The 27,113-nt window shown below is 38.5% G+C and overlaps 1 protein-coding gene across 1 annotated transcript; it reads left to right on the forward strand.

Annotated features, from left to right (window-relative positions):
• Positions 1–2,786: 2,786 nt before the first annotated feature.
• Positions 2,787–4,386, forward strand: LOC111908071 (uncharacterized). The gene has a single exon (XM_023903910.3). It carries the CDS (start codon positions 2,824–2,826, stop codon positions 4,282–4,284), a length of 1,461 nt encoding a protein of 486 aa, XP_023759678.1. The 5' UTR covers positions 2,787–2,823; the 3' UTR covers positions 4,285–4,386.
• The last annotated feature ends 22,727 nt before the right edge of the window (positions 4,387–27,113 follow it).

Here is a 27,113-nt window from a genome sequence, read left to right on the forward strand (position 1 = left end):
TTTCTCGAAATGAACGCAAAATGATTTTAACTCTAAAGATATCAAATTATTCGTCGCCCGCCGCTTTGCGCGGGGAGACGGCTAGTATATATATATATATATATATATATATATATATATATATATATATATATATATATATATATATATATATATACCTCTTCTAATAAATGAAACCTAAAAATGACACGTGTCATTTTTTTACAATGTCTTTTTGATACGTGTCATTTTTTTATGATTATTATTATTATTATTATTATTATTTTTTGGTAACAAATCAAATTCAATTTAAACTTGAAAATAAAAATGAAATCCTAATAACATTATTATGTTTATTTTGCTTATCAAATTAATTCATAATTACTTACAATCGCCAATATCTTGGTTTTTTTACATTTATTATTTTTTTATCTATATACAAATTTTAAATATACCGACCGTGGTTTCCACGAGGTATAACGTAGTGTGTGTGTGTGTATATATATATATATATATATATATATATATATATATAGATGGAGAGAGAGAGAGAGAGAGACAGAGAGAGAGAGAATCCATTGATAACTCTAATATTCATAAAATCTGAAGAACTTTTTCTAAAACCGTATTCCTTATTTATTTTTAATTTTTTTACCGATCATTCCGATGTTAATTTAAAGCTTAATTCACAAAATTGTTTTTAAAAAAATAACATGTTTTTTCAGAAATGTACGTATATACAAATTTCTAATGTACACATATGTACATCAATTTTTGTATAAATGCATATTTTTAAAATAGATTTTTTTTTTCTTTTCAGTGACTAATACCACCTAAAATGTTTTTCTAAATCATATATAATTTTTTTTTTTTTAGTTTTGATAAATTTTTGAGTTCTCAAAAATGTTTATCTATGCATACGTTCAATGCCTTTACCATTAACTGTTTGGAAATAAATATTCAAGACATATCTATAGATAAACATTTTTAAAAGTTTATAAAAGTATCTTCATTTAATATAAAAGTTTCTTTATTTAGAATAATTCAAATAAAGTATTCTATCTAGATTTATTATTATTATTATTTTAATCAAATAAAGGTTGATAATGAAACCAAGTGTCTTACTTTTCATTTGATGCAACTTAGATAGCATGCAACGCCAAACTAGGAAGTGCATTGGCCGCATAAATTATAGTGATGACTGATGACTCATATTTTAAAATGGAACCATTAGTTCTAAAGCATTACTTGCTTGGGAGGAAAGTTCTCAACTTTTAAAAAATATAATATTTATTTTAAATTGTTTTGAAAACTATAATATATTTTTATCCGGAAACCACTAGTTATAATATGGTTATTTAAAAAAATAAAAAATAAAAAATAAAAAATAAAAAGCAAAAATATCAAAATTTCACAAATAATCGCTATAATCTTCTAAATGTAAAAATTCCATTACATTAATGGACAAAGGTCCTATAATTTCATAACAAAAAATTATTTGGTCCCTTAGCCCTTAAAATTTACTTTTAACCATTAAAGTTTTTTAAATAATCAATTTATCTTTAAACTAAATCAGAATTTATAAAAAAATAATATATAAGTACAATTTCTAAAACCTATTAGCATTATCTTATTTTCATTTTGTATTTTGTATTTTATACAACAATTAGTAAGATCTTCAAGTTACTTTGAGAGATTAATTAGCTGCTAATTGTGAAAAAAAAATCTCGGTTTTGGTAGCACAATATTGTAATCTCGTTTTCATATCTTCTAGTGATAAAATATCCTCTTACTTACCCGCAACTTTCACACCGATGGTGGAAACCCCAATATCACGTTCTTTGCGTGATTGATTATATTTGTCACATTAACGATTTCTATTCAATTTTCGTTATTTCCATTTTGTTGTTTGTTTATTCGGGTTCATAAACATATTACGTAAAATCATGACATGTTCTAGTAAAGAATAATGAATCTACGTTCACTTTTGTTCTGCTCCACGAAGCTTAGTTTGACTTTATTTTTTCCCGTTATAACCAAATATTAAATGTCCATCTCCTATTTTCTATGTCATAGTGACATGGTCAAACACATGTCCAAAGAAACAAGGTTTCTATGAAATCTTGGGTATCCCATAAACCATGCAAATATTTTTGGAGCATCACAAACTTATATTTTGTTGTTGTTTCCTCATATACATTCCAAACATTTGAGGCATTTTAGGATCCCCTTCAAACCTTAGAAATCAAATTTCATCTTTTAAACAACGTATATAAACCCTCATCTTCTTTCTCCTTAATACCCTTTTTTTATCTCGATCATTAATAAAAATCATAACAACTACTGATTTTGAGATACCCAAGATCAAGACCAGGATTCTTCTTTGAAGTAAGTTTTTTATAAAATTGGTATTTAGTTTGAAATTAATAGCCTAATTAAAATTATGATCACCTTATTTGTAATTGATAAAACTGGTATTTGGCATGAAATTCATAGCCCAAATTCTCGGTTAGTAACAAACATATACGTTTTTCTATCTTTTTTATGATTAAAGGTTTGATTTTTATTTGACAACAAAAGATTATTGTGTTTTACTAGGTATCTAAACCATGAAAGTATCATAATCAAGTTTACATTTTATACTAGTTGGCTACAAAATTTTGCAAGAGAATTTGGTTCTTGAAAACGCACAATATTTCTAATATATATAAGTGGCGCCCATTTGTCTTAACCAGTAATTTTGGTCGCAATTTCTCTATATATTGTCAATGATAAGGTCATGTATTGCGCTACAATTGCAGGTTCTATAAACTAAAAGCTCATGATTTGAATATTATTAATAAAATGGCATCAAAAGCACTCACTAAGGAGAAGAAAGTAACATCTTCCTCGCAACCAACGGGTAAACCTACAATCGTGCCTCAAAAGAATACCACAAACCTTTCCTCAACAAAGAACACAACCCTATCAACATCAAATGAAACCAAAAAGACTCGACCAAGCCCCGTTTCATCTTCTATTCCAATAACTAAAAAACATGTGCCCGATAAAACCAATCCACGAAGATCAATAGACAAATCTCCATCCCCTTCTTTACACAGTCCATCTCCGATCACCAGAGGTAGGCTGCGTAGTCCTTCTCCGGCGACCAGAGATAGACTGCGTAGTCCATCTCCAGCGACCAGAGATAGTCTGCGTAGACCATCTCCGACAATGAGAGATAGACTTCGCAGTCCTTCTCCGGTGACTAGAGATAAACTGCGTAGTCCATCTCCAAGTATTAGAGATAGAAGCCCTAAAATGTCATCTTTATTATCAAAAACACCACCTTTATCCAAACATAAAGACACCCCAAAATCTCCGCCACTTCCGAAACCACAAAAACCAAAAAGCCCTAGTATCAGAAGTACTATGAAGCAAACTAAGCCAACAATAAAGCTTGCTCCAAAATCAAAGCCAAGCGAATTTGATCTTAAAAGACAAAAAGATCAAAACACCATGATTCTTGAGCAAGATTTTGAAAAGATCCAACATGGAGATGAAAGTGATTTCAGCCATGAAATGGAGTCGGAAGATGGTGGATACACCACACACTCTGAGCGGTCTCCGATGGCTTTGGAAGACGATCATGAAATGCCTCCATCACCCAATGGATCTGACACGGGTTCACAATGTAAAGAATCCTTTGAAGAGCAAGAAACTGAAGATCTTCAATATAATTTAGAATTAGAATCAGAACAAGAATCAGAGCAAAAGCTAGAAAAAGAGCATAAAGTAGAGCCCGAAATGGAGCATGAGCCCGAGCCCATATTAGATCCAAGCCCCAAAATGGAGCACACAGAGCCAACATTGGAACCAGAATCAGAACGAGAAGTACTAGACCTTAAGCTGGAACCAAATTTGGAACCAGAGCCAAACTTGGAACCAGAATCAAGTTCGAAGCCTGAAATGGAGCATAAACCAGAACCAAAGTTGGAGCCAGAATCAAATCCGGAGCACAATGAGGAGGACAAGCCAGAGACGAAAGATGGAGAAGAAATGGACACCAAAAACATGGAAGAGGAGAAGATGGTATTGGAAGAGAACATAAAGGTAGAAGGTGGCGGAAATGAGGTGAAACACGGAGATACGGCAGCGGATGTAGTAATAGTGAAAAGCACAGAATTGAAGGATACTGCAGATTATAATAACGTGATAGAGGAGACTGTAAGTAAGCTTCGTGAAAAAAAGATAAATAAAGTAAGCGCATTGGTTGGTGCATTTGAAACAGTGATTTCTTTGCAATCGGAGCAACCACCAGGGTGATCTCTGTCGGATTATTACTTTTTTTATGGGTTTTAGAATACAAAGACTAGTAACAATTGTACATTTGTGTTTTGTATTTGTATCATGATTAACATAATTGTATACAAGTAAATTTAGCTCGTAAAAGGTGATTTGTGTATATGGAACGAAGCATGACTGACGTTGATACTATTATTGTAAACAAACCTCATCATTAGCCCCATCTAAAATCATGGATCTATTCACTATTCCACTTACAAAATGATACACCGAATAATGGGGTAGTATTCTACAGGGATAACTATGGAAACTGGATACCCGCAATCGAAATCGGAACCGTTTTAAACTGCTGATTTCAGAACTTGAACCACCTTAAACGGCTACGGTTCCGGTTCCTAAAGTTATGGAACCATATTAAGCGGTTCCGGTTCCGGTTCTTATTTTTTCGGAATCGCTACACGCTTGGTACAAATTGAGGATGCGGAATATTCATATATGAATATAAATATAAATGTATTCATATATGAAAACACCACATCCATCCGCCACCAACCACCACCCCTACAACCAACCACCACCAGCAACTGCCACCTCCGTCACCACCCACCGTCGTCATATCCATATATGAATAATCATTTCTGTTATACTTATTCATATCTAAATATACATATTCATATATAAATACACTTATTCATATACATTCATATATAAATATGATATATAAATATGATCTGATCCGTCGGCCCGATATGCTGGAGCGCTTAAGTGGCAGGTTCAAAATGAGTGGACCAGATTCATTCCCTCGATTTCAAACTTTTTTTTCTCAACTGAACTCTCATATATATATATATATATATATATATATATATATATATATATATATATATATATATATATATATATATATATATATATATATATATATATATATATATATATATATATATATATATATATATATATATATATATATATATGGGAAAAGTGAATATACTCTTAAGGGTATATAAACTTAGGTACCCAAACACACCATAATACGTCATTTTGTTTTATATATTCTTTATATTGTTCTCAAACTTCAAACCCTAACTTGATTTACTTTCAAGATTTTCGAAATTTCATTATTATATTTCTCTTACATCACATCTTTTTGCCGAACACCTACTAGACTATATATATCATAGTTGAAAATGAAAAATATGTAAGATGAAGATAAATATGTAATTTATAAATATAATGGAAGTAAATCAATTTAGAAGTTAAATTATAAGAACATTGTACAATTAGAATGTATTATATGATACAAAACGACATAGTATTATGAGTTTGGATACCTAAGCTTATATACCCTTAAGGGTATATTCACTTTTCTATATATATATATATATATATATGTGTGTGTGTGTGTGTGTGTGGTTAGATTATTTTGTTTCTAGTAACTATTGTGTGTCAGAATGCACAGATCTGGACCATCGAATGTAATATAATTAAAAGTTATGATCTGAGGGTCTATGATAGTACAATAGGGTAATATGTACCATATAATCACACAAATTTCAGCATAATGACACTTTAGTCAATTGAGACAAATTAAAAAAAAGAAAAATCGAGATTTATGGGATAATTAATGATTTTGATCTAAAAAATCTGTTTTTTTTTCAAATTAATTCAATTTCAAACGTAATTTGTAAACATAAACCGATTTTCTTCTATCAAAATGTTATTTTGTTAGAATGATATTCTGTAATTCTGTCAGAATGGAATACAACTATGAACATAATATTATAAAACATATTATCAAGACCAATAACTTTTAATGAATACAAATTTTATATAAGACGAAGTTTAATAGTTTAGAATAAGTAAGTACATATATTCTTAAAGAATACAACTATGAACATAAACTACATTCATTCTTGAAATCTCTTGCAAAAAAAATATCGACATTCTTTAAAGAATCCTCATTCACTTTCTTGTTTCGTTTCTAGATGTCTTGTGTATGTTTGACCTCTAAGCCACTTCAAAATATGCTAGCATTCTATGAGATTGACATTCAATGAGATTGACATTCTATCAAAATTGTATTGTGTGAGAATGATTTTATACAAGGAGCCTTTCCCGTCAGGTCTTCAAGTCATTCTTCAAGCCATTTGTATCACAAATTCATTGCCAAATATTTTGTAGTGATACACTTGTAACAACTGTACATTAAACATATAACTAATTAACTACAATTCTATCAGATTACAGCAATAATATTCTTACAGAATAAACTATTCTTGCAGAATGGTTTTGAATATTCTTAAAGAATTTGTATTATCAAGAATATATCCAACAAACAAAACATTAAGTCCTCCACTGATCTTGAAAGGATGACAACAAGATGGTGCTCAATCTAGTTAGGAGCAACTTCAATTCATGTATAATAATTTATGTATAAAGCTCAAAAATAATGTTTCCTTATGTTAATCATATTTTTGCTTATGTTAAATATATTTATCAGATAGAATTATCAATGCCATGTATATGTTAGCTTGTTTAATGCCATGGATAAAACAGACACACGATATAAAGGGTTTGCATGTATAGATTTAATAAAAGAAATTAGTTGCCTGCAATCCTCAAATGAGATGTCACAAACATAAAATGAAGGGTTACAAAAAAGAAAAAGAAAAGAAACACTAAGCAAGTGATTAGTGTATTATGTATATGTGCATGAAAAAGAAATCAAGACTAGACTTTGACAGATTTATGATCAAGCTGAACAGCCTTCAGACAGTCCTCTTCAATTCTTGCCCAATCACTATACACAAGAAATCGTAATACACAAATACAAAATTAGTCATTATTGGAAATTTACAGCAAACCCTAGCACTCACTCCCTCCATCCCTTCCAAAATGAAGTTGTAGTTTGACTATTAATGTCAAACGTGGTCATCATCACTCCAAAACTGACATGACTTCTATACTTTTAGTAGCAATATTAATTTCAATTTGCATTTAGGAAGTATAGGTTTGACCGTGTGACTGTTTCTTACTATTGGAGTCGAACAACAAACCCTAAATGACACATAAAAGCCTCTATATGAAGAAAGTATATGCGATACATACTTGCGCTTGCGATGGCATAAAACCCGATTCGTCCAATAAACGGGAGCATCAGGGCACAAAGTGATCGCCTGGAAATTTGAAAAACCAAGAGGAAGAAAGTAACATATCATCAAACAGATCACGATCACAAAATGATCGGGTTTAAAACAAATCCAATTGTGAGAATACCTCGGTATAAGCATCGATGGCGGCTCCCAACCGATTCTTCTTGAAATAGAGGTGTCTATCTTGCTTAAGTTGTTCTACTTGCACGGCCGCCGAACTCACGCCCTTCGCCATTACCGATCCTTCTGCGAGTGTAATTTTCTCTCCCTCCAAATCCTTGATTAAAGAAACGGATCGTGAAGGGCGAGAAGATAGAGCGAGAGAAAAAAGAAAAGAACAGGGATTAGGGTTAGTGAGATGAAACAACGATTTAAAAAGGATTTTTGTGATATTCATTTAATGATTTTCCAAATATAGAACATTTTTGGTTTATAAAGGTAAAATGACAAAGCTACCCCTTATTATTTAATTAATGATTTCTTTTTTCCTAAATTCTGATTGGACAATTTAGGCACACAATATTTGCTAGAAACATTTGAACCTCTCTCTCTCTCTCTCTATATATATATATATATATGTATATATATATATATATATATATATATATATATATATATATATATATATATATATATAATATGTGAATATGTATGTGTTATTTAGACAAGTTTAGAATATAATGGTTCGATTTAGTCCATCTTTGGTCTGAACTTATTCGATTTGCGTCACGCTAAATTGTGATTTTATTGACAAAAGTAAACAAAATTGATGTAACCAAATTACCTGCTCTTGGAACCAGAACTATCCATTATGGGTTCTAGGACTGGTTCCAAAAATTTTAGAAATCCCTAGACCGGGTTCAGTTCTGGCTATAAATTTTTAGGAACCGCTGATTTGTAACACCACGTTTATTAAATAAATGAATTAACAAATGAATAGTAGCCCCAAAATCAATAATAATATAGCAAGGTGTTGGTCTCGAGGGTTAATTGTCACGATTTTAGAAGTTGAGGGTTAAAAATGTAAGTTTCGGATGGGTTTTGTAAGAATTTATGAAGGCAGGGACTAAATGGTAACTTCTTGGACTTCATTTGAAAAGATTTTAGAGCCTAAGGGGTTTTTTGGTAAGTTAGGGATCGAATTTGAGAGAAATTATGGAAGCAGGGTTCAAAAGGTAAAATTTGGAGTTAAATTGAAAAAAAAAAAATTGGGAGGAGGGACTGAAGTTAGATAATTGGATCAAAGTTTGGAAGGATACGGGATATACCCAGCGACCTTTCCTTCCCTCTCGTTCTAATGGAACAGGAACTCTAAACCTAACCTTCTAGCAGCCGTCGCAACCTTGTGACTCCCCAACCGCCATCTCTCCCTTTCGTTCGCTGTTCCGATCAAACGGGGACGCCTGCTGCCTCGCCGTTGAGCACCGCCAACCGCTACACTGCCGTTAAAGGTCTCCATCGCGATGCTGCTACCGGAGTACCATCGAGGATCGTGGAAAACATCGTGTGTGTTGCTGCGCGAGTCACAAACTACCAAGAGGTAGCTGGTAAGGTCATCTTTAACTTTTGTTTTTCATTTCCTCGTTCGTTTCGGTGTTTTGACGCCGTGTTTGAGGGTTGTGAACACCGATGACTCTTAAACCACCACTTCTGCCCATTCCGATGACCGCAACCTCCTAGTCGGTGGTTGGAAGTCTTGGTCTCGTGTCATTTATGGACTTGGATTTGCTGCCACGAGTTGTATGTGTAAGCAGGGTATTTTTTGGCTTGAAACCCACTTCCACCACCTCAAGGTGGTGGCTGCCACCATGTTCTACCACCCATTTTCGCCACCAGCCACCGTAAGAGGTAGCTGTGTGTGTGTGTGTGTGTGTGTATATATATATATATATATATATATATATATATTATGTGTGAAGTTATTTATGCAATCTTTGGAGAGGAACCACCACCACCATTGAAAATGGTGGGGTGTCAAAAAAACTCGAACCCAATTAACCCGACCGAACCCGAACCAGAATAAGGTAATTAGGGTCGGGTTTAATAGGGTCAGAACTCTTAATCGGGTTTGTCGGGTTAACCCGACTAACCCGAATTATTATTAGGGTCGGGTTTAGGGTTGATTTTTTCAAAACAATTCGGGTTTCGGGTCAACCCGTATAACCCGATTAAGAATTTATTACCAAATTTTTTTTACTGTGTTGAATGACATGAATTCAAGATACAATGAGATTTTACAACTAATACATATTTCTTATTTAAACAAACCAGATAGTAAAATTACTATGTATAAAGATGTATAAAATGGCATAACTTTCTGTCACACCCTAAAACCATGAACGGCGGAAACGTTCTGGGGCGGAGGACGTGATGTACAATATCACAACAATGAAAAGTAGTAAACAAGCAACAACATCATCCATTGCATTAATAATATAATCTTAATACAAGTGTGTTCTGTCAAATTATAATAGACACTAAAGTATAAAACCAAATGAAAGATGCGTCTTGAACTAGCTCCATCTTCTCTAAACCTTGCATCCGTACCTGTCTACTATTGACCTGAGGATACAAGTTATTTTGAAAGAGAGTATCGGCTTTAAAGCTGGTGAGATCATAAGTATTTTAGTGTCTTAATTTGTATGTAAGTATTTGTACGTATATGAAATGTAAGCATTTGTATGTATATGAACTGTAAGTATGAAAATGTTTTAAACATCCTAGAAAACCATATGTTTCCTACTAAAAGTATCCTTCTACCAAGGCATCTAGTATCTGTGTGTGTGTCTCTTGTAAGAGAGTGTATTTTCCCAAATCTGACTATCATTAACAAAAAATATAGTTTCTACATTACCGTGCATCGTGTGAATGTTCACGAAGTGAATGTAATGGGAAAATGAAATAGTACTATGGTGTAGTGTCGAACTATAAACGTACTAATTACCTTAAGTCTATGGTAATTTTATAAGTACTGTAGTATTTGTAACAAGTGACTACTTCTGTACTAATATTGCCTTATTTGAGGGATAAGGAATAATGTGATGGCTAGATCCCAAGCTAGACGCTCCCCTGTCAAAAGGATTTTGGGACCCATACACGAACCCTGCATATCTGCAAGCCGTGAACATCCACATTACTATGATCACTTATACCCAATATAACTATCACAATGCGTTGTGATTCATTGGTATAGTTAGATCCTGAAATCGTTCCATGCTATAACACCTAGTGATGTCTATCCTATTATCGCATAAGTAAACGTACTCATGTAAGTGTAATCATGTAAATGTACTCATGTAGATGTATCTATGTAGATGTATTCATGTAAGTGTATATATGTAAACGTATTCATGTAATAATATAGTGATGTACTGTGTGTACTAGCGGTAATGTGTGTTCTCTCTCTATCTAGTATGTATAGTAATGTTCTGTGTGTACTATATGTAATGTGTGTTCTCTCTCTGTCTAGCATGTATTGACTCATGAATGAACTGACTCATTGTATGATATCGCGTTCTAGTAATAGTTTTAGTATCTTCCTAAACTACCCATATGGTAGCTTACTAGTAATGTAACTGGTACTTATGAACATGGAAGTATACGCTTGCTACCCAAGGGTACTAAATGGACTAGAAGAACCTTTATGACTATATATGTACACATGATATATAACTAATATTTAAACAACCTTCGGACGGGTACCCGATATCCCACCAGACCACATCTCAAGAGCGAAAAGGAAATAGGGTGGATAGCCTTCCTAAGTCTTTTAAACATTTCTTATGTAACTATACATATATAGGCATGCAATTGATAATATAAAAGCATAAAATAAGTTTTGTAAAACCCTTGAACATAATTATTATCTAAGAAAAGATTGACTTGATGTCAATCTATAAAACGGTTTGAAAGCATGGGTTTGATAACACAGTTTAAGTATAAAGAAACATTTGTTTGAAACACAATTGTAAATGAGTTTGAAATGAAACATACAGAGTAAAATGTACAGTTTAATAAGGAGTTTTAAACATATAAAGTGTTTATGAAAATCATTTGAAGGAGACTGTTTGGTAAAACGGCTAATGAATAGTAAATCATTTGAATGCTGCTTATTAATCACATATGATTGATATACTAAGTAGCATGATTCTACTTGTATCCCCCCCCTCATAAAGAATTTAAAAACATTTAAAACATTGATTAAGGGGTATGAACTCACCTGTAGTGAGTGTTTTGGATGAAAGAGTCGGATAGGCTGCTAAGTGTCAAGCTGAGACTTGAACACACACGCAGATCCTAGTTAACATATAATATCACATATATGAATCCAATTAGTGTTTAAAACAACTGACTATTGAATTAGGACCACCTTTGGGACTAGTAAACACTTATATTGAAGTGTTATAACCATATATGATTGTATGAAGGGGGTATATGGCTTCACAAAGGAGTGTAGGGCAAAAATACACACTTTATGTGTGTGTGTGGCCAGGTGTGCGGCTCTACATGGTGTGTGCGGCTGGGTGTGCGGCCATACATGGTGTGTGTGGCCGTACACCTAGTGTTCTTGGTGTTCTTGGTTAAAGATGCTACCTTTTATGAAGATCCTCAAGGAGATTTGGATGATACTTGAGAGGATTTTGGGTCCTAGCTTTGAAGAAATGTAGAATATGTTCAAAAATTCCTAAGTCTTGAATATATAGGGGGAGTGTGTGTGGTTGGGATGGGTGTGCGGCCGCACACACCTTGTGTTTGTGTGATTGGCTCAATTTCAAGGCGATACACCCACAATACTTATCCCACGACTCCTACCCTGCTTATACTAGGCTTTAAACACTATATTTGACTCCAAACAGTGCTACAAAATAGTAAAAACGAGTTTAACTTTGACAAGAAATGAAGAATGAAAGATTGAAATTTTCGGGTTGTCACATCATCCCCCTGTTAGAGGGAATTTCGTCCTGAAATTAGAATTTAGGTAAGGAAGTAGGTATGAATGATCGAGTCAAGAGGTGGGAAACTTCCTAATCGATTGGTTCTCGCGCTCATAAGTGAATTTGGGTCCTCGGTTGGTATCCCAACGATCCTTCACTATAGGGAGATGGTGTTGCTTCGTCCGCTTGACCTCTCTGTCGAGGGTCACTACGGTTCTAATACGAAGGCGTAGATCTCGACGAGTGGACCTACAGTGTCCTAACGGAAAGGTATGGTTTCAAAATCGAGACGCGAAGGGTATAATGTACGTTACTGAGTTCTTGGAGTAGGTCTAGTTTGTGTGGTACATGACCGATTCTGGTAAGAATCTCGGAGGTCCTGTCTATCTTGGATTTAGCTTTCCATGCGATGCGAAGCGTATTAAGTCATTCCTAGAGTGAGTTTCCCTAAAGAACTTGGTCTCTCACTGGAAATTTCCAAGGTTTCTTTTTCTTGCTTAACTTCCCAGTCAAATGCCACCCTCTGCTGGGTCAAAGTCGTAAGGGTTTCTGTAATATGCGAGAAGTTCTGGATGAACTATGACAGTAGGTCTGTAAGACCTAGAATTTGGCGAATTTCTGTCGGCGTCTCAGGTGCCGGCAAATTCCCAACGGTTTTGGATAATTTGACAGAGTACTCAAGGATTTCCACAACACTATAAGTGTGCCTTCGGAATTTGACTCTTCAATTCTAATACCCGTGCTTAGAGAACTTTGCGAAAAGTTTCTCCGAGGGTAATGTTTCTGCGGGTTCCTTCTTACTACGAGGGTAGATAAGTAAGTCGTTACATGGAGAATGATGAACTGATCCAAGTAAGAAGGACGGACCCTATTCATTAAACTCATGAATGCTACGGGCGTATTGGTCCTATCCTAGGGGTATCACCATGGACTTGAAGTATCCGCATCGAGTTCGGAGGGTAGTCTTCCAGACATCCTTCCCTAATACTCAAACTGGTGATATTCGGATATTAGACCCATTTCTGAAAGAAATTCTTTCCTTGCGTTTGCTCAACCAATTCATCTGTGCGAGGCAGAGACAACGATTTCTAATGAAAAATCTTGACGGAGTCCTCGATAGTCGAGGTACATACGATGCCATCCGTCTACCTCTGGAAGGATAAGACCGGAGTTCTCCAAGGTGAGAAGTCTAGTCTTCCTATTATATTTTTGTGCAGTTCGCTAAGTCGTCCGGACTGTTCTAGTATCTCTGTAGTTGTTTAGACTGTAGGACGATCTGTTTATGGGGGTCACACTGGGTTCTAAGTTTGATCACATGACGATGCGATTACTCGTAGTCTTGGGCAGTTCTCCGTCCTGAAGCTCATATTAGAATTCATACATGGTTCAATGATCACTAAGTCGTATATACGAGTCGTATATAATTAAGATTGAAAAGGTAGTCGAATAACTGATTCTTCTTTAAGCTCACATCCCATCGAGGAAAAAGAAGTTAAAGTGGAATCATCAATTCTAAGCCTATAGAACCTTGATTATATATCACTCTTATGTATACATTCTTCAGCGACAGGTCAACCGTATGGATCCTTGGATTGAACTTGACGTACTGTACGAGTGGTACTTCGGGGATTTCTTCGGAAAAGAAAGAAATATGGGGTATTCCATGCATGAGTAGTTCGGTGTTTTGATATGACGGTTTCGCTAAAAAGACGTTTACTAAGAAAGAGATGTACGTATGAAGCTGGTTTTGTGCGGATCAAATTGAATCGAGTTGTATGATAATGTCAGAATCATAAAGAAAATTAAAGACATTAGATTTGAACATAAGGCGTTACAGACAAACACAATCGTGCAACCATCAACAGAGTTACAGTACTTTAGACTTACTACAAGGCTATTGCTGCGAACAAGGTATACTACAAAAGACAAGTATACGCAGCACGAGCATCCCTATATCGACAGGATCCCGCAAAAGATAAGACTCCGATTGCACTAGTTTTGGATGGTTTGTAAGTCTGTTACAACAAAACGCCTAAATTACATTAACGTGGGTCTGGAGTAGGTTCTCCTGCAGCTGTGATCCTAAGAATTCTGCCGTCTGCGCCGGAGTTCTTTATTATAGGACAATCCTTCTGGGAGTGCCTTATCTCACCGCATTGATGGCATGACTGGCTAGCACTAGCATTGGTGGTGGGAGTGAGGTGTTTAGCCAGAGTTACGTGGACACGAGTGCCTTCCTCATTACTCCACTTTGGAAATTGTCTCTTTAAGCGTTCTGTAGGAGTTTCCACTTGCTGCGGTGGCATGGCAAGTCTTTGGGATCTGTTGCGCTCCTTTTGGGCTTGGTACTTTCGTTTATTCCTTTCATTTTTTCAGTTTTGTAGGTCCGTGACTGTTGTCATTTGTTGGTTTCCTGGTTTGGTACTACCATCGGAACTCTCAACTCCTTTGTCAGCCTTGCTTGTGTTTCTGGAGTTGATGTGTGTAAGGAAAGTTGTCACAGCAGCTGCTACTGCTGCTTGTAATGTAGCGGCGTCGATATGGAGGATAGGGGTTTCGTTGCTTGGCTGATTGTTTTCGGATGACGACATCATTTTGTAATACGAAAGATAAGGAATTTGTGAGCGATTCTGGTTGACCCTAGATGTACTTCGATTGTTCAAGAAAAGAGTAAGAGTATGTTCTAGAAAGTTTGACCTACATCCATATGATGTAGTCCTAGTACGGAATGGAAGTGTGTTCGCGAAGGTTTGACCTACATCCCTATGATGCAGTCCTAGTACTGAGTGGGAGTAAGTTCGTGAAATGGTCTCAAGACATTTTTCGTTCAAGCGGAGGTATCGTTGGTTGGTGAATAACATGATCCAACCACTGAAAGAGACTTGAAAATGTCTCCGGAGCTAAATTACTATAGTCCAATGACTTAACTAAAGCATGTTTCAGATAGTCTCCAATGAAAGTATGTTAAGAGTACTTGAATAAAGAATGAAACAGAAGTTAGCCGATTGTCAATATCTTTGATATTCATGACGTAAAAGTTTGGGAAAATGACCTTGTAATAGGTCTTACATCATAAACAAAGAAGATAGTCCTTGACATCATAAAGACCTAACCAAAAGTACTTACAGTACAAGATAGTTTCAAAGAAAATGCCTCATCGGGCATAGACAGAAAAAAAATGATTCCTTTTTAACAAGGAAAAACAACGTAAGGCATCTAGTACTGGCGACGGTCATCTCTCTGGTGAACTCTCAGTTCAGCCAGTTGTCATTCCATATCGAGAAGGTATCTTTCGTACACCCTCTGGCGTACTCGGAGCTCTATGACTTTGGCTCGAGTTTCAGCTAATGCTTGCAGCAAGGTCTCATGGTCTCTCTCAGACCTCTCACGAGCATGTTCAAGGCGACTGGTGCGAAGCATATGCATTCCTCCATTGGTATCAACCTCTGCAATACGTTGTAGAGTTGTCCTGCCCTGAATTTCGTTTCGGGCAACTCTATGGATCAGAATTGGTAGAACTCTGTCTGCTGAGCTCCCTTCACTTATGTTGTAGAAACTTCGGTCCCCATTAACGAGATAGGTTGATCTTGATCTTCGCTCCATGTCTCCAGACATTCCACCCAGGGAGGCGTCGGGCCATGAAAAGCAGGACGAGGGTTAGGAATTGAAACGGGAGCTGCCTGGGGTAGGTCCTCAACCTCGGGTTCGGAGTTAGCACCATCCGAAAGGTCTTCAGCATGGTGATCATTCAGAGGGATCGGATGATCATTATCTGGTTCTTCTCCAAACCATCCAGCAATAACTTCGTTCGGAAGGAATAGGTTGCCGTGGGGATGGAGTCCAGCCATGTTATCTGTGCGAGAATTGGGGTAAGAACATAATTATTAGACGAACTATCTAGATAATTATGTATAAAATCTTCATTAGTTACATCACTATTTGTGAAGTGCATATCGGTTATATGTAATCGAAATAGGATAGGCCTTCGGATAAGTGGCCTTAACTCCAAATTCACACAGAATAGGAGTTAAGCAAAATTTTCATAGATTCTATGTCTATAACATCCTAGCTACATATAGCCTTAGTGTATCCACTTAGCAATTATCAACTTAGTAATGAAGATCCCCATTTAGTTTTCAGGTATGAAGTACTTATAGTAACACCAAATACACCTATAGTATTTTAAGTTTATTGTTATGTTCTATTGTTCTCATTGTGGTATTGTTGGTAAGATTTTAGCATTGTTGCAACCACACAACTACACTTAGGCACATGTTAGTCAACCCTCGGATAATATAGTTGATCAGGCTGTATCTTCCCAATTTTGATTATATGTCTCTAAGTCCACCTGTGTTGCCCAACAATTGTAATTCTTTTGTACTATCCTAGTGACACTGATTTTAGTATGAATGCAGGCACGTATAATAAATTAAATATTTTACTATTTAAAGTATAAACTCTTAGTAAGAGTATTTTAATCCCATTGGGTTTATAGTTAGTATATCTTTTATGGGTTGATATACTCAATTCACTATAAACAATGCTCTGATACCAATCTGTCACACCCCAAAACCATGAACGGCGGAAACGTTCTGGGGCGGAGGACGTCATGTATAGTATCACAACAATGAAAAGTAGTAAACAAGCAACAACATCATCCATTGCATTAATAATATAATCTTAATACAAGTGTGTTCTATCAAATTATAATAGACACTAAAGTATAAAACCAAATGAAAGATGCGTCTTGAACGAGCTCCATCTTCTCTAAACCTTGCATCCGTACCTGTCTACTATTGACCTGAGGATACAAGTTATTTTGAAAGAGAATATCAGCTTTAAAGCTGGTGAGATCATAAGTATTTTAGTTTCTTAATTTGTATGTAAGTGTTTGTACGTATATGAAATGTAAGCATTTGTATGTATATGAACTGTAAGTATGAAAATGTTTTGAACATCCTAGAAAACCATATGTTTCCTACTAAAAGTATCCTTTACCAAGGCATCTAGTATATATGTGTGTGTCTCTTGTAAGAGTGTGTATTTTCCCAAATCTGACTATCATTAACCAAAAATATAGTTTCTACATTACTGTGCATCGTGTGAATGTACACGAAGTGAATGTAATGGGAAAATGAAATATTAATATGGTGTAGTGTCGAACTACAACCCTACTAATTACCTTAAGTCTATGGTAATTTTATAAGTACTATAGTATTTGTAACAAGTGACTACTTTTGTACTAATATTGCCTTATTTGAGGGATAAGGCATAATGTGATGGCTAGATCCCAGGCTAGACGCTCCCCTGTTAAAGGGATTTTAGGACCCATACACGACCCCTGCATATCTGCAAGCCGTGAACATCCACATTACTATGATCACTTATACCCAATATAACTATCACAATGCGTTGTGATTCGTTGGTATAGTTAGATCATGAAATCATTCCATGCTATAGCACCTAGTGATGTTTGTCCTATTATCGTATAAGTAAACGTACTCATGTAAGTGTAATCATGTAAATGTAATCATGTAAATGTACTCGTGTATATGTATCTATGTAGATGTATTCATGTAAGTGTATATATGTAAACGTATTCATGTAATAATATAATAATGTACTGTGTGTACTAGCGGTAATGTGTGTTCTCTCTCTATCTAGCATGTATAGTAATGTACTGTGTGTACTATATGTAATGTGTGTTCTCTCTCTGTCTAGCATGTATTGACTCATGAATGAACTGACTCATTGTATGATATCGCGTTCTAGTAATAGTTTTAGTATCTTCCTAAACTACCCATATGGTAGCTTACTAGTAATGTAACTGGTACTTATGAACATGGAAGTATACGCTTGCTACCCAAGGGTACTAAATGGACTAGAAGAACCTTTATGACTATATATGTACACATGATATATAACTAATATTTAAACAACCTTCGGACGGGTACCCGATATCCCACCAGACCACATCTCAAGAGCGAAAAGGAAATAGGGTGGATAGCCTTCCTAAGTCTTTTAAACATTTATGATATAACTATACATATATAGGCATGCAATTGATAATATAAAAGCATAAAATAAGTTTTGTAAAACCTTTGAACATATTTATTATCTAAGAAAAGATTGACTTGATGTCAATCTATAAAACGGTTTGAAAGCATGGGTTTGATAACACAATTTAAGTATGAAGAAACATTTGTTTGGAACACAATCGTAAATGAGTTTGAAATGAAACATACAGAGTAAAATGTACAGTTTAATAAGGAGTTTTAAACATATAAAGTGTTTATGAAAATCATTTGAAGGAGACTGTTTGGTAAAACGGTTAATGAATAGTAAATCATTTGAATGCTGCTTATTAATCACATGTGATTGATATACTAAGTAGCATGATTCTACTTGTATCCCCCCATAAAGCATTTAAAAACTTTTAAAACATTGATTAAGGGGTATGAACTCACCTGTAGTGAGTGTTTTGGATGAAAGAGTCGGATAAGCTACTAAGTGTCAAGCTGAGAGTTAAACACACACGCGGATCCTAGTTAACATATAATATCACATATATGAATCCAATTAGTGTTTAAAACAACTGACTATTGAATTGGGACCACCTTTGGGACTAGTAAACACTTATATTGAAGTGTTATAACCATATATGATTGTATGAAGGGGGTATATGGCTTCACAAAGGAGTGTAGGGCAAAAATACAAACTTTGTGTGTGTGTGTGCGGCCAGGTATGCGGCTCTACATGGCGTGTGCGGCTGGGTGTGTGGCCATACATGGTGTGTGCGGCCGTACACCTAGTGTTCTTGGTGTTCTTGGTTAAAGATGCTACCTTTTATGAAGATCCTCAAGGAGATTTGAATGATACTTGAGAGGATTTTGGGTCCTAGCTTTGAAGAAGTGTAGAATGTGTTCAAAAATGCCTTAGTCTTGAATATATAGGGTGAGTGTGTGCGGTTGGGATGGGTTTGTGGCCCCATAGCCTTGTGTGCGGCCGCACACACCTTGTGTTGGTGTGATTGGCTCAATTTCAAGGCGATACACCCACAATACTTATCCCACGACTCCTACCCTGCTTATACTAGGCTTTAAACACTATATTTGACTCCAAACAGTGCTACAAAATAGTAAAAACGAGTTTAACTTTGACAAGAAATGAAGAATGAAAGATTGAAATTTTCGGGTTGTCACACTTTCCTCTCTTCTTAATGCAGTACGGTTGTTTTGTAACAGTTTTACGAATTTTATTTACTATTTACATTACTAATATGGTAAAACAAACTCCAAAAATTCATATCGTATACCAACTTTACATTTTAAGTCCCTATACAAGTGGAGTATGTATAAAAATGGCACAACATAAATTCATCTTACATTTCAACCTCAACCCGAATAACCCTATTAACCCGACCCTGTAAACTCGAAACCCGTTTAACCCGAACCCGACTAACCCGTACCTTATTAGGGTCGGGTTTTGGGTGAATATTTTTTCTAGAAAAACCCGACTAACCCGACCCGTTTAACCCGAACCCGATTAGGTTAACCTGATTTACAGCCGTAGCTGTCATCACATTCTGATGTCCTCAGCCGCTACTGTTGTCGCCATCTTGGGACGCTGTCGTGGCCATACGCCACCAGGCGGGTGGTTATGTCATATTTCAAACAAATAAGTGTTGTGTGTACCGTTGCTTGGCGGGACTTCGCGAGAAGAATCCATCACCACCACCGTGAGGTGGTGGCTGCCACCATCTACTACCGTCGGCCACCACAAGGGTGGTTGTGTGTGTGTTTATGTTTGTTAGTGTGTGTGTTTATTTTTTTATTAAAGCATTGTAATTGTAAGTAGAAAAAAGAATAATGAAAAGAACCATAACCACCACCGTGAGGTGGTGGCCGCCGCCATGAGCTGCCATTGACCATCAATACTTGAGGTGGTAGTGGTGGTGCCCGACTAGTGAAACCCTAATGGGCTTAAAGTTTTAGTTTTGGGCCTATTGGGCTATGTTTTGGTGGTAAACCCTAATTAGGGTTTAGAAAACCCTAATATTGGATTTATGGGCCTTGGACTATTGGGACCCACGTTTGGGCCATTGGATTGGAAGTATGAATTACACCTAATCACACCACATGATTTACCCAATAGATTGATGGAATTAATGGATTAAGTCCTTAATGGGTTAAGTGAGGAACACTTAACCCCAATTGTCATTTTATGTGAAACCCTAATTTCACTTGGGCTTTGTGTTGGGCCTTCCTAATGGGATTTAGTGATTAGGCTAATAGTGGGCCATCCAAGAACAAGCAAATGGACTAGAGCAATTTAATGGGCTTTAGGGTAAGGCCCGTGTGAGGGGTTTGGGCCTAATTTGGAAAATTGGGCCATAGTTGGGCCTTTATGATTATGAGATATTAGGCCATTAGCAATGCCAAATGTTGGACTAAACTAAATGGTTGGTCCTTAAGGGAAGACCATGTAGAGGTTTAGGCCCAATTTGGAAAATTGTGCCATATATTAGGCTTTGATTTATAGTTTAACTTTTGGGCCTTTGGATTGGGCCTTGAGCTTGAATCAAGCTAAGATAGTGGTAAAGAAGTCTTTTACCCCAAGCATCGACTTATGGTTATGTGTTGGAATCCAATTACTAATTGGGTATTGTTTGATATTGACAGCTCTGGAAGCTGTCATCCAGTAGTCCGGGTTTTCGTCTGCGGGACTTCAGCAGTGTGAGGTGAGTTTCCTTTCAGTAGGAACGGGTCGAAGGCACCAAGGCTGGCCCGCATATGTGATATGTTAGTAGTTAAGTGTGGGCGGGGCCCGAATCTCATAGTAGCCGAGTGTGTATGGATATCTGAATGCTTGATAGTATTAGATATACTTGTTGTCTGCGTGATACTTGTATGCATGTTAGTAGCTGAGTGTGGGCGGGGCCCGAATCTCATAGTATTTGAGTGTGGGCGGGGCCCGAATCTCGTAATGTTATTTGAGTATAGTTATGTGCCTTCTTGATAGAGTTAGAGATACTTGTTGTATGTGTGAAACTTGTATGCATAATGATAGTAGTTGAGTGTGGGCGGGGCCCGAATCTCGTAGACAACGGAATTGTGACGACCATAAAATTTGAGCCAAATTAAAACATTTTCATTCATTCAAAAACCACTAAGTTCATACATTTGTTTTCAAAATAGTTTAAACATCAGAGTATTCCCCAGAACCATATCACATAAATCATGAAACTTGAGGAGCGGTACGATCACGCCTTCGCCTTGCCACGTTCTCCTGAAGTACCTGAAACAAAGCACTGAACTATAAGCCCGAAAGCTTAGTGAGTTACCCCTAAAATACCAACCACATATAACCATACTCATAACATATCACAATACAGAACATCCATACACATCAGGTCTACTGTGTGACTGGTCCGCCGCACCGGGCCTTCAGTCCACCTGATCCACCCTCCGAGTCTAGCCATATACATCGAGTCTACAGTGTGATTGGTCTGCCCGCACCGGGCCTTCAATCTACCTGGTCCGCTCTCTGAGTCTACAGTATGACTGGTCCGCCCACACCGGGCCTTCAGTCGGCCTGGTCCACTCTCCGAGCTTTGGCACGTCTCGTCCGCCCACTTGGGGCCTTCAGACTATCCGAACCGCTTGATGGGCCTTCGGAATATCCGGTCTGCCCTGGGTATGTTGGCCTACAGCACAAAGCAGGACCGCCTCAACCCAACTCCAGTCAAACAACCATGTGCACATAAAACAATTAATCACATAACAATCCTTAACCAGACAGACAATCTAACAGATCACATAGCATATCAACATCCTAACCAGGATTCCGACCTAACCGATCACTAGCATAACATTACCCTATATTATCGGGATACTAACCTTAACTAGGTCACTAATATAATACCATCCTAAGTACCTGGATGCAGATCTAGCAAATCAATAATATAGCAACAATACCCGGATTCCCATCCGATAAAGGGTCGGCCTTGGTGCCGTAGACCTTGTCAATATAGTGAGGATAACTCACCTCGCAATTGCCGACTAAAAAGATAAGACCAAGCTGCTCTGACCACCGACACAATCTTCACCACAGAACACAACCAAAGAACCAATTCCATAAATACTAATATTACCAAAATACCCTTGGAAGTCAAACTGGTCAACTCTTGGTCTATGTCAAAGTCAAAGTCAACCTTCCTGGTTGACTCTACTCGCCGAGTCACCCCGTCGACTCACTGATTTCCCTTATCCAGAAAACTCTCATACCACACTTAACTCGCCGAGTCGCCCCAAGACTCGCTGAGTTCAACGATCTCTGAGTTCCATCCTGACCAACTCACTGAGTCCCCAACCGAATCACTAATCCAAGGCTTTAACTGAAAGGGATTGGGGTTTAGCGACCTGACTCGCCGAGTCTAAGAACAGACTCGCCGAGTCTAATTCATCAGACTCGCCGAGTTGTTCTTCGAACTCGCTGAGTCCATGCACATGTTCATATAACTCATTGAGTACACCCATGTGACTCGCCGAGTCTCTCCAGTTCTCAACCCATTCAGAAGCTATTCGAGCCAAGCAGAGGCTCAAATCCATAGATCCACCCTTCTACAATCTAACCCTCACATAAATTTGCGAACTTTACCTCCAATATATGCTCCAACTGAAATAGATTATGGATCTACACCACTCCTTTGAAGCAAGCCTTTAGTTCCTCAAGCTCTTTCCCACTAATTTCCTCTTCCAAGCTCCAATCTCCTCAATAATGAAGTCTCACACGAAGGTTAGGGTTTCTGGAACTCTTAGAGGGATTAGGAGGCTGGGAGAAGGACATAAAGTCCTTTAAATAGGGTGAAAACCCTAAGATTAGGGTTTTCTCATTCCGGCACCAACTCGTCGAGTCCAGCTTCCGACTCGGTGAGTTGGTCACTTGATTCGCGATCCGTACCTGCTCCGACTCGGCGAGTAAGCATACCTACTCGTCAAGTCCCTTCCTTTATTTACACTTAGCTCCCTTCATTTCTTGTTCCGAACTTGGGATGTTACAATTCTCCCCCACTTAAATTAGGCTTCGTCCTCGAAGCCTAAGGCAACACGAACTTCCGGATGATACTCCCACAATGCATCCACCGATCTTAACCGACCTAGATTCCTTCAAACACTGCTATCAAATCCTTAAAGTTCATCTCTTCCCTTGCAGGGTCCTGATAATCGCTTCATGCCGACCATCGGCTTCCCTTTCCTGATAACAACACTCATCGACCAATTGCCACCAGAAGACATTACTTTACTTCCGAATTACGCATTCATTCGCTACCTGCAAGAACTAGATACCATTCTAAACCACCGGGTCTTGACCCAGTATTAGCTCATTATCTTTCGCCCAACTGGCATCACTCTTACCAATTTGCACCGATGGAAACTCATCCCGTTTCCTCCCTGGCTCAAATCCTTACCGTGCTGACATGATGAAAGAATTCACAGCTTCCGAGAAACCCTCCTGAATACCCAGCTATAACGTTCATACACATCGTACCTGCCCCCAAACAGCCTCGGGCTGAAAACCAGGCACACCTACGATGGTCCAGCCATCCCTAGGATGGAACACCACTACATCTATAGCTCATGACTACAACCATACTCGGAACCAAGGATTTTTCCTTGCGTCACCCTCGAACCCTTAGGTTCGACACAACGGGGTGAAACCTACTCACACCTCCCTATCACGATCTCCAGGTCCTTAACCTCCGACTGTAATATCCTTATACAGTCCTCAGTACCGGTCCAAACTACTCCCGAGTCTGTTAACCTACTATCTCACCCTTCTTTGTCCCAATCTCCAATCTGTCACCACTATCATCCTCCTCTTCCAAGGAGACTAAAAACATGCCTGTGCATCATCCAACATTGCCATAGCCTCAACGGGCATCCAACCCGTATGTGTTTCCATATATCTGGTACAATCCCAGTGCTCACTACCAACAACTGAAGTACTTTCGATCATCCGTTTACTCTGCTGCCTTCCTTTCAAAGGACCCATACTCCTTCCGGAGCTACATACCCTTCCTTTACAGGAAGTATACTCAACCACCCTTACCGCACCTAAGTGCCACCGAGCTAAACTCCTCTCTATGCTAACCATGTAGAGCAACTGCTATTCTCGAGATCCCATATACTCCGAATCCGATCCCATAACTAACAAGGCCCACGCACGGCCTCCGGCCAACTCTATCATCATGATCAATACTTGGGGCCAAACCATATCGATTACTATTGCATGGCGACATATTCACTCATCCTCCGCATACAGATCCACTAACACATACAGAGTCTTCAGCATGACTGGACTGCGTTACCAGGCTTTCAGTCTATCTGGACCATTCTCGGAACCTTCAGCATATCTGGACCGCCCTTCTGGGCCTGCAGCCTGTCTGGACCGTTCCCCGAGCCTTTGGCCTGAATGGTATGCCTTCCGACCTCCAGTCCATCCGGACCGCTCAAAAATGTCGTACGTCGCCCTGAACCATCCTTCCCGGGAATCTCTCCCATACAGTCTGTTCTAGCCCTCTTGGGGTTCTGAACTCCAGTTCCGTTCCCGAAATCCTTTCCTTGGCCTCACATTGGCCAACTACCTTTCCTGAAATCATGGTCTGTTCCCTGCCCATCTTCTCTATCCCTAGATCCAATCATGCCACACTCTCGGCTAACAACACTAATAAATCCAAACAGCTAACCAACCCTGGATGCCTGCTGTTTCACCGGAGAATTTTCCAATTCTCCCCACTTAGTGTGCCCACTACTGACTTTCGCTGACAACCGGAATAACTTGATAAAGTTTCCCCCTCTACTCTAGTAACCAAATCCCTCAGGAGTGAGAAACCTCCACAAGTCACTCTCCTGGCACCGTACATCCCGAACTCCAAGGAAATTCGAATCTCCACTGAACACTTCTCGCAACACCGTTGATATTCCAAGCAACGGGATCATATATCCTATCTTCCGATCACCTATCCTCATGGATGCTAACCGACTACAACCCCTAACTACTAAGATCCTTAATCATACCATGAATCATGTGAAAAAGGCGAACAGATTTACAATACCACATAATCAATAAGATAACAAGATATCAAATGGAAACATACCCGCAGCTGCATCCGGCTCTGCCCTGACCTCCTCTGCTGTAAGCTGGAAAGTGTGTCCCTGAGCCCTCGGAGGCTCCGCTCCACCCTGACCTCCACCCGTAATCCTCAATGTGGCCGATGCTGGAGCCTGCACCGGTCTCGTAACAAGCTGTGGACAGTTGATCCTCAAGTGTCCAACCTGGTGATAATGATAACAGATCCTCATATCCCGAGCCGGGACCGACTGACGGAAATCCCTTGCATAATTCTCCTCTCTCCCACACTTTTGACATGCACCACCGGACCTACAAACCCCGGTATGACCCTTCCCACACTTCTCACAAGTGTGGTTGCTCTGACCTCCGACCCTAGAGTCAACGGTCTTGGACCGTTTCGGCGTTGGCTGCGACTGCACCGGGGCCTGCCTCTGCTCTCGTAACTGCAACTCCATCTCTAACTCCCATCACCTGGCGGCCTCCTGCAACTCTAACAAGGTATCACACCTCTGCGTGGTCACAAACTTCCTGATTTCCCTCTTGATCATACTCAGATATCAGGACATCTGAGCCTGCTCCGAAGCAAACTCCGGGCAAAACATCGCCCTCTCAGTGAACATCCCGGTGATCTCCGTCACCGACTATGAATCCTGCTTCAGCCCCAGGAACTCCTGAGCCAACCTCTCTCTCTCTCTCTCTCTCTCTCTCTCTCTCTCTCTCTCTTTCTCTTTCTCTCTCTCAACCCTTGGAACATAACGAGTGCTGAACATCCCAAAACTGATCCTAAGTAACCACAACCCGTTGCGCATCCGAATAAGATCCCTTAGTCAACCTCCACCAATCCTTCACCCCGAGCCTCAAAAGGTTCAGAGCACATCTTACCTTCTGATCCGCAGGGCATGAACACGTGAAGAAACAACCTTCCACGTCTGACAACCACCTCTTAGCAATGATCAGATTCTGAACTCCATCAAAAGTAGGGGGCTTCGTATTATCGAAGTCCCGATACTTAAAACCTCGACCGGCTACTCCCCCTACCGCTGTAGTTGCCGCGGCAGCTGCCTCCGCAAGAGTTGCATAACGCTCATCAAAGTAACCAACCATGGCGGTCTTGATCGACCCAAACATCTACGACATCTCAGCCCGGAACATAGCGGCGACCTCATCATGTAGGATATCACGAATCCTGGAATCTAACTCATCCGTACTCATCTGACCAATAACCTCGGGTGGTATTGGTCCATCCTGACCACTCTCTCCTGCTCCCGATCCCGAACCGGATCCTCCCCCGAAATGTCTCGTAATCGCCATACTAAAAATACACCACAAGATATTAGGCATTTCTCATAATAACCCCGAGGACTAGCTCCCAATAAAACTCTAGGGGTTGTGACTTCCTTGATATGTGTATGGGTCCCATGCTTTTAGTAGTACAGGCCCATACTACCTTCCACACCTACCTATATTTGTATCAAGTATCACCACAACACCTTATCAAAAGCATATAATGAACACTCGATTCCCACTCCTAAAGGAGTACCACTAACTCATAACCTACCTACTGGTCCCACGCAACCCTCCCATCCATGAAACTTCCACCAACCCTGCAGCACTAGTGTATGCTACC

Source organism: Lactuca sativa, chromosome 5 (assembly GCF_002870075.4).
Source record: "Lactuca sativa cultivar Salinas chromosome 5, Lsat_Salinas_v11, whole genome shotgun sequence".
NCBI classification, from domain to species: domain Eukaryota; kingdom Viridiplantae; phylum Streptophyta; class Magnoliopsida; order Asterales; family Asteraceae; genus Lactuca; species Lactuca sativa.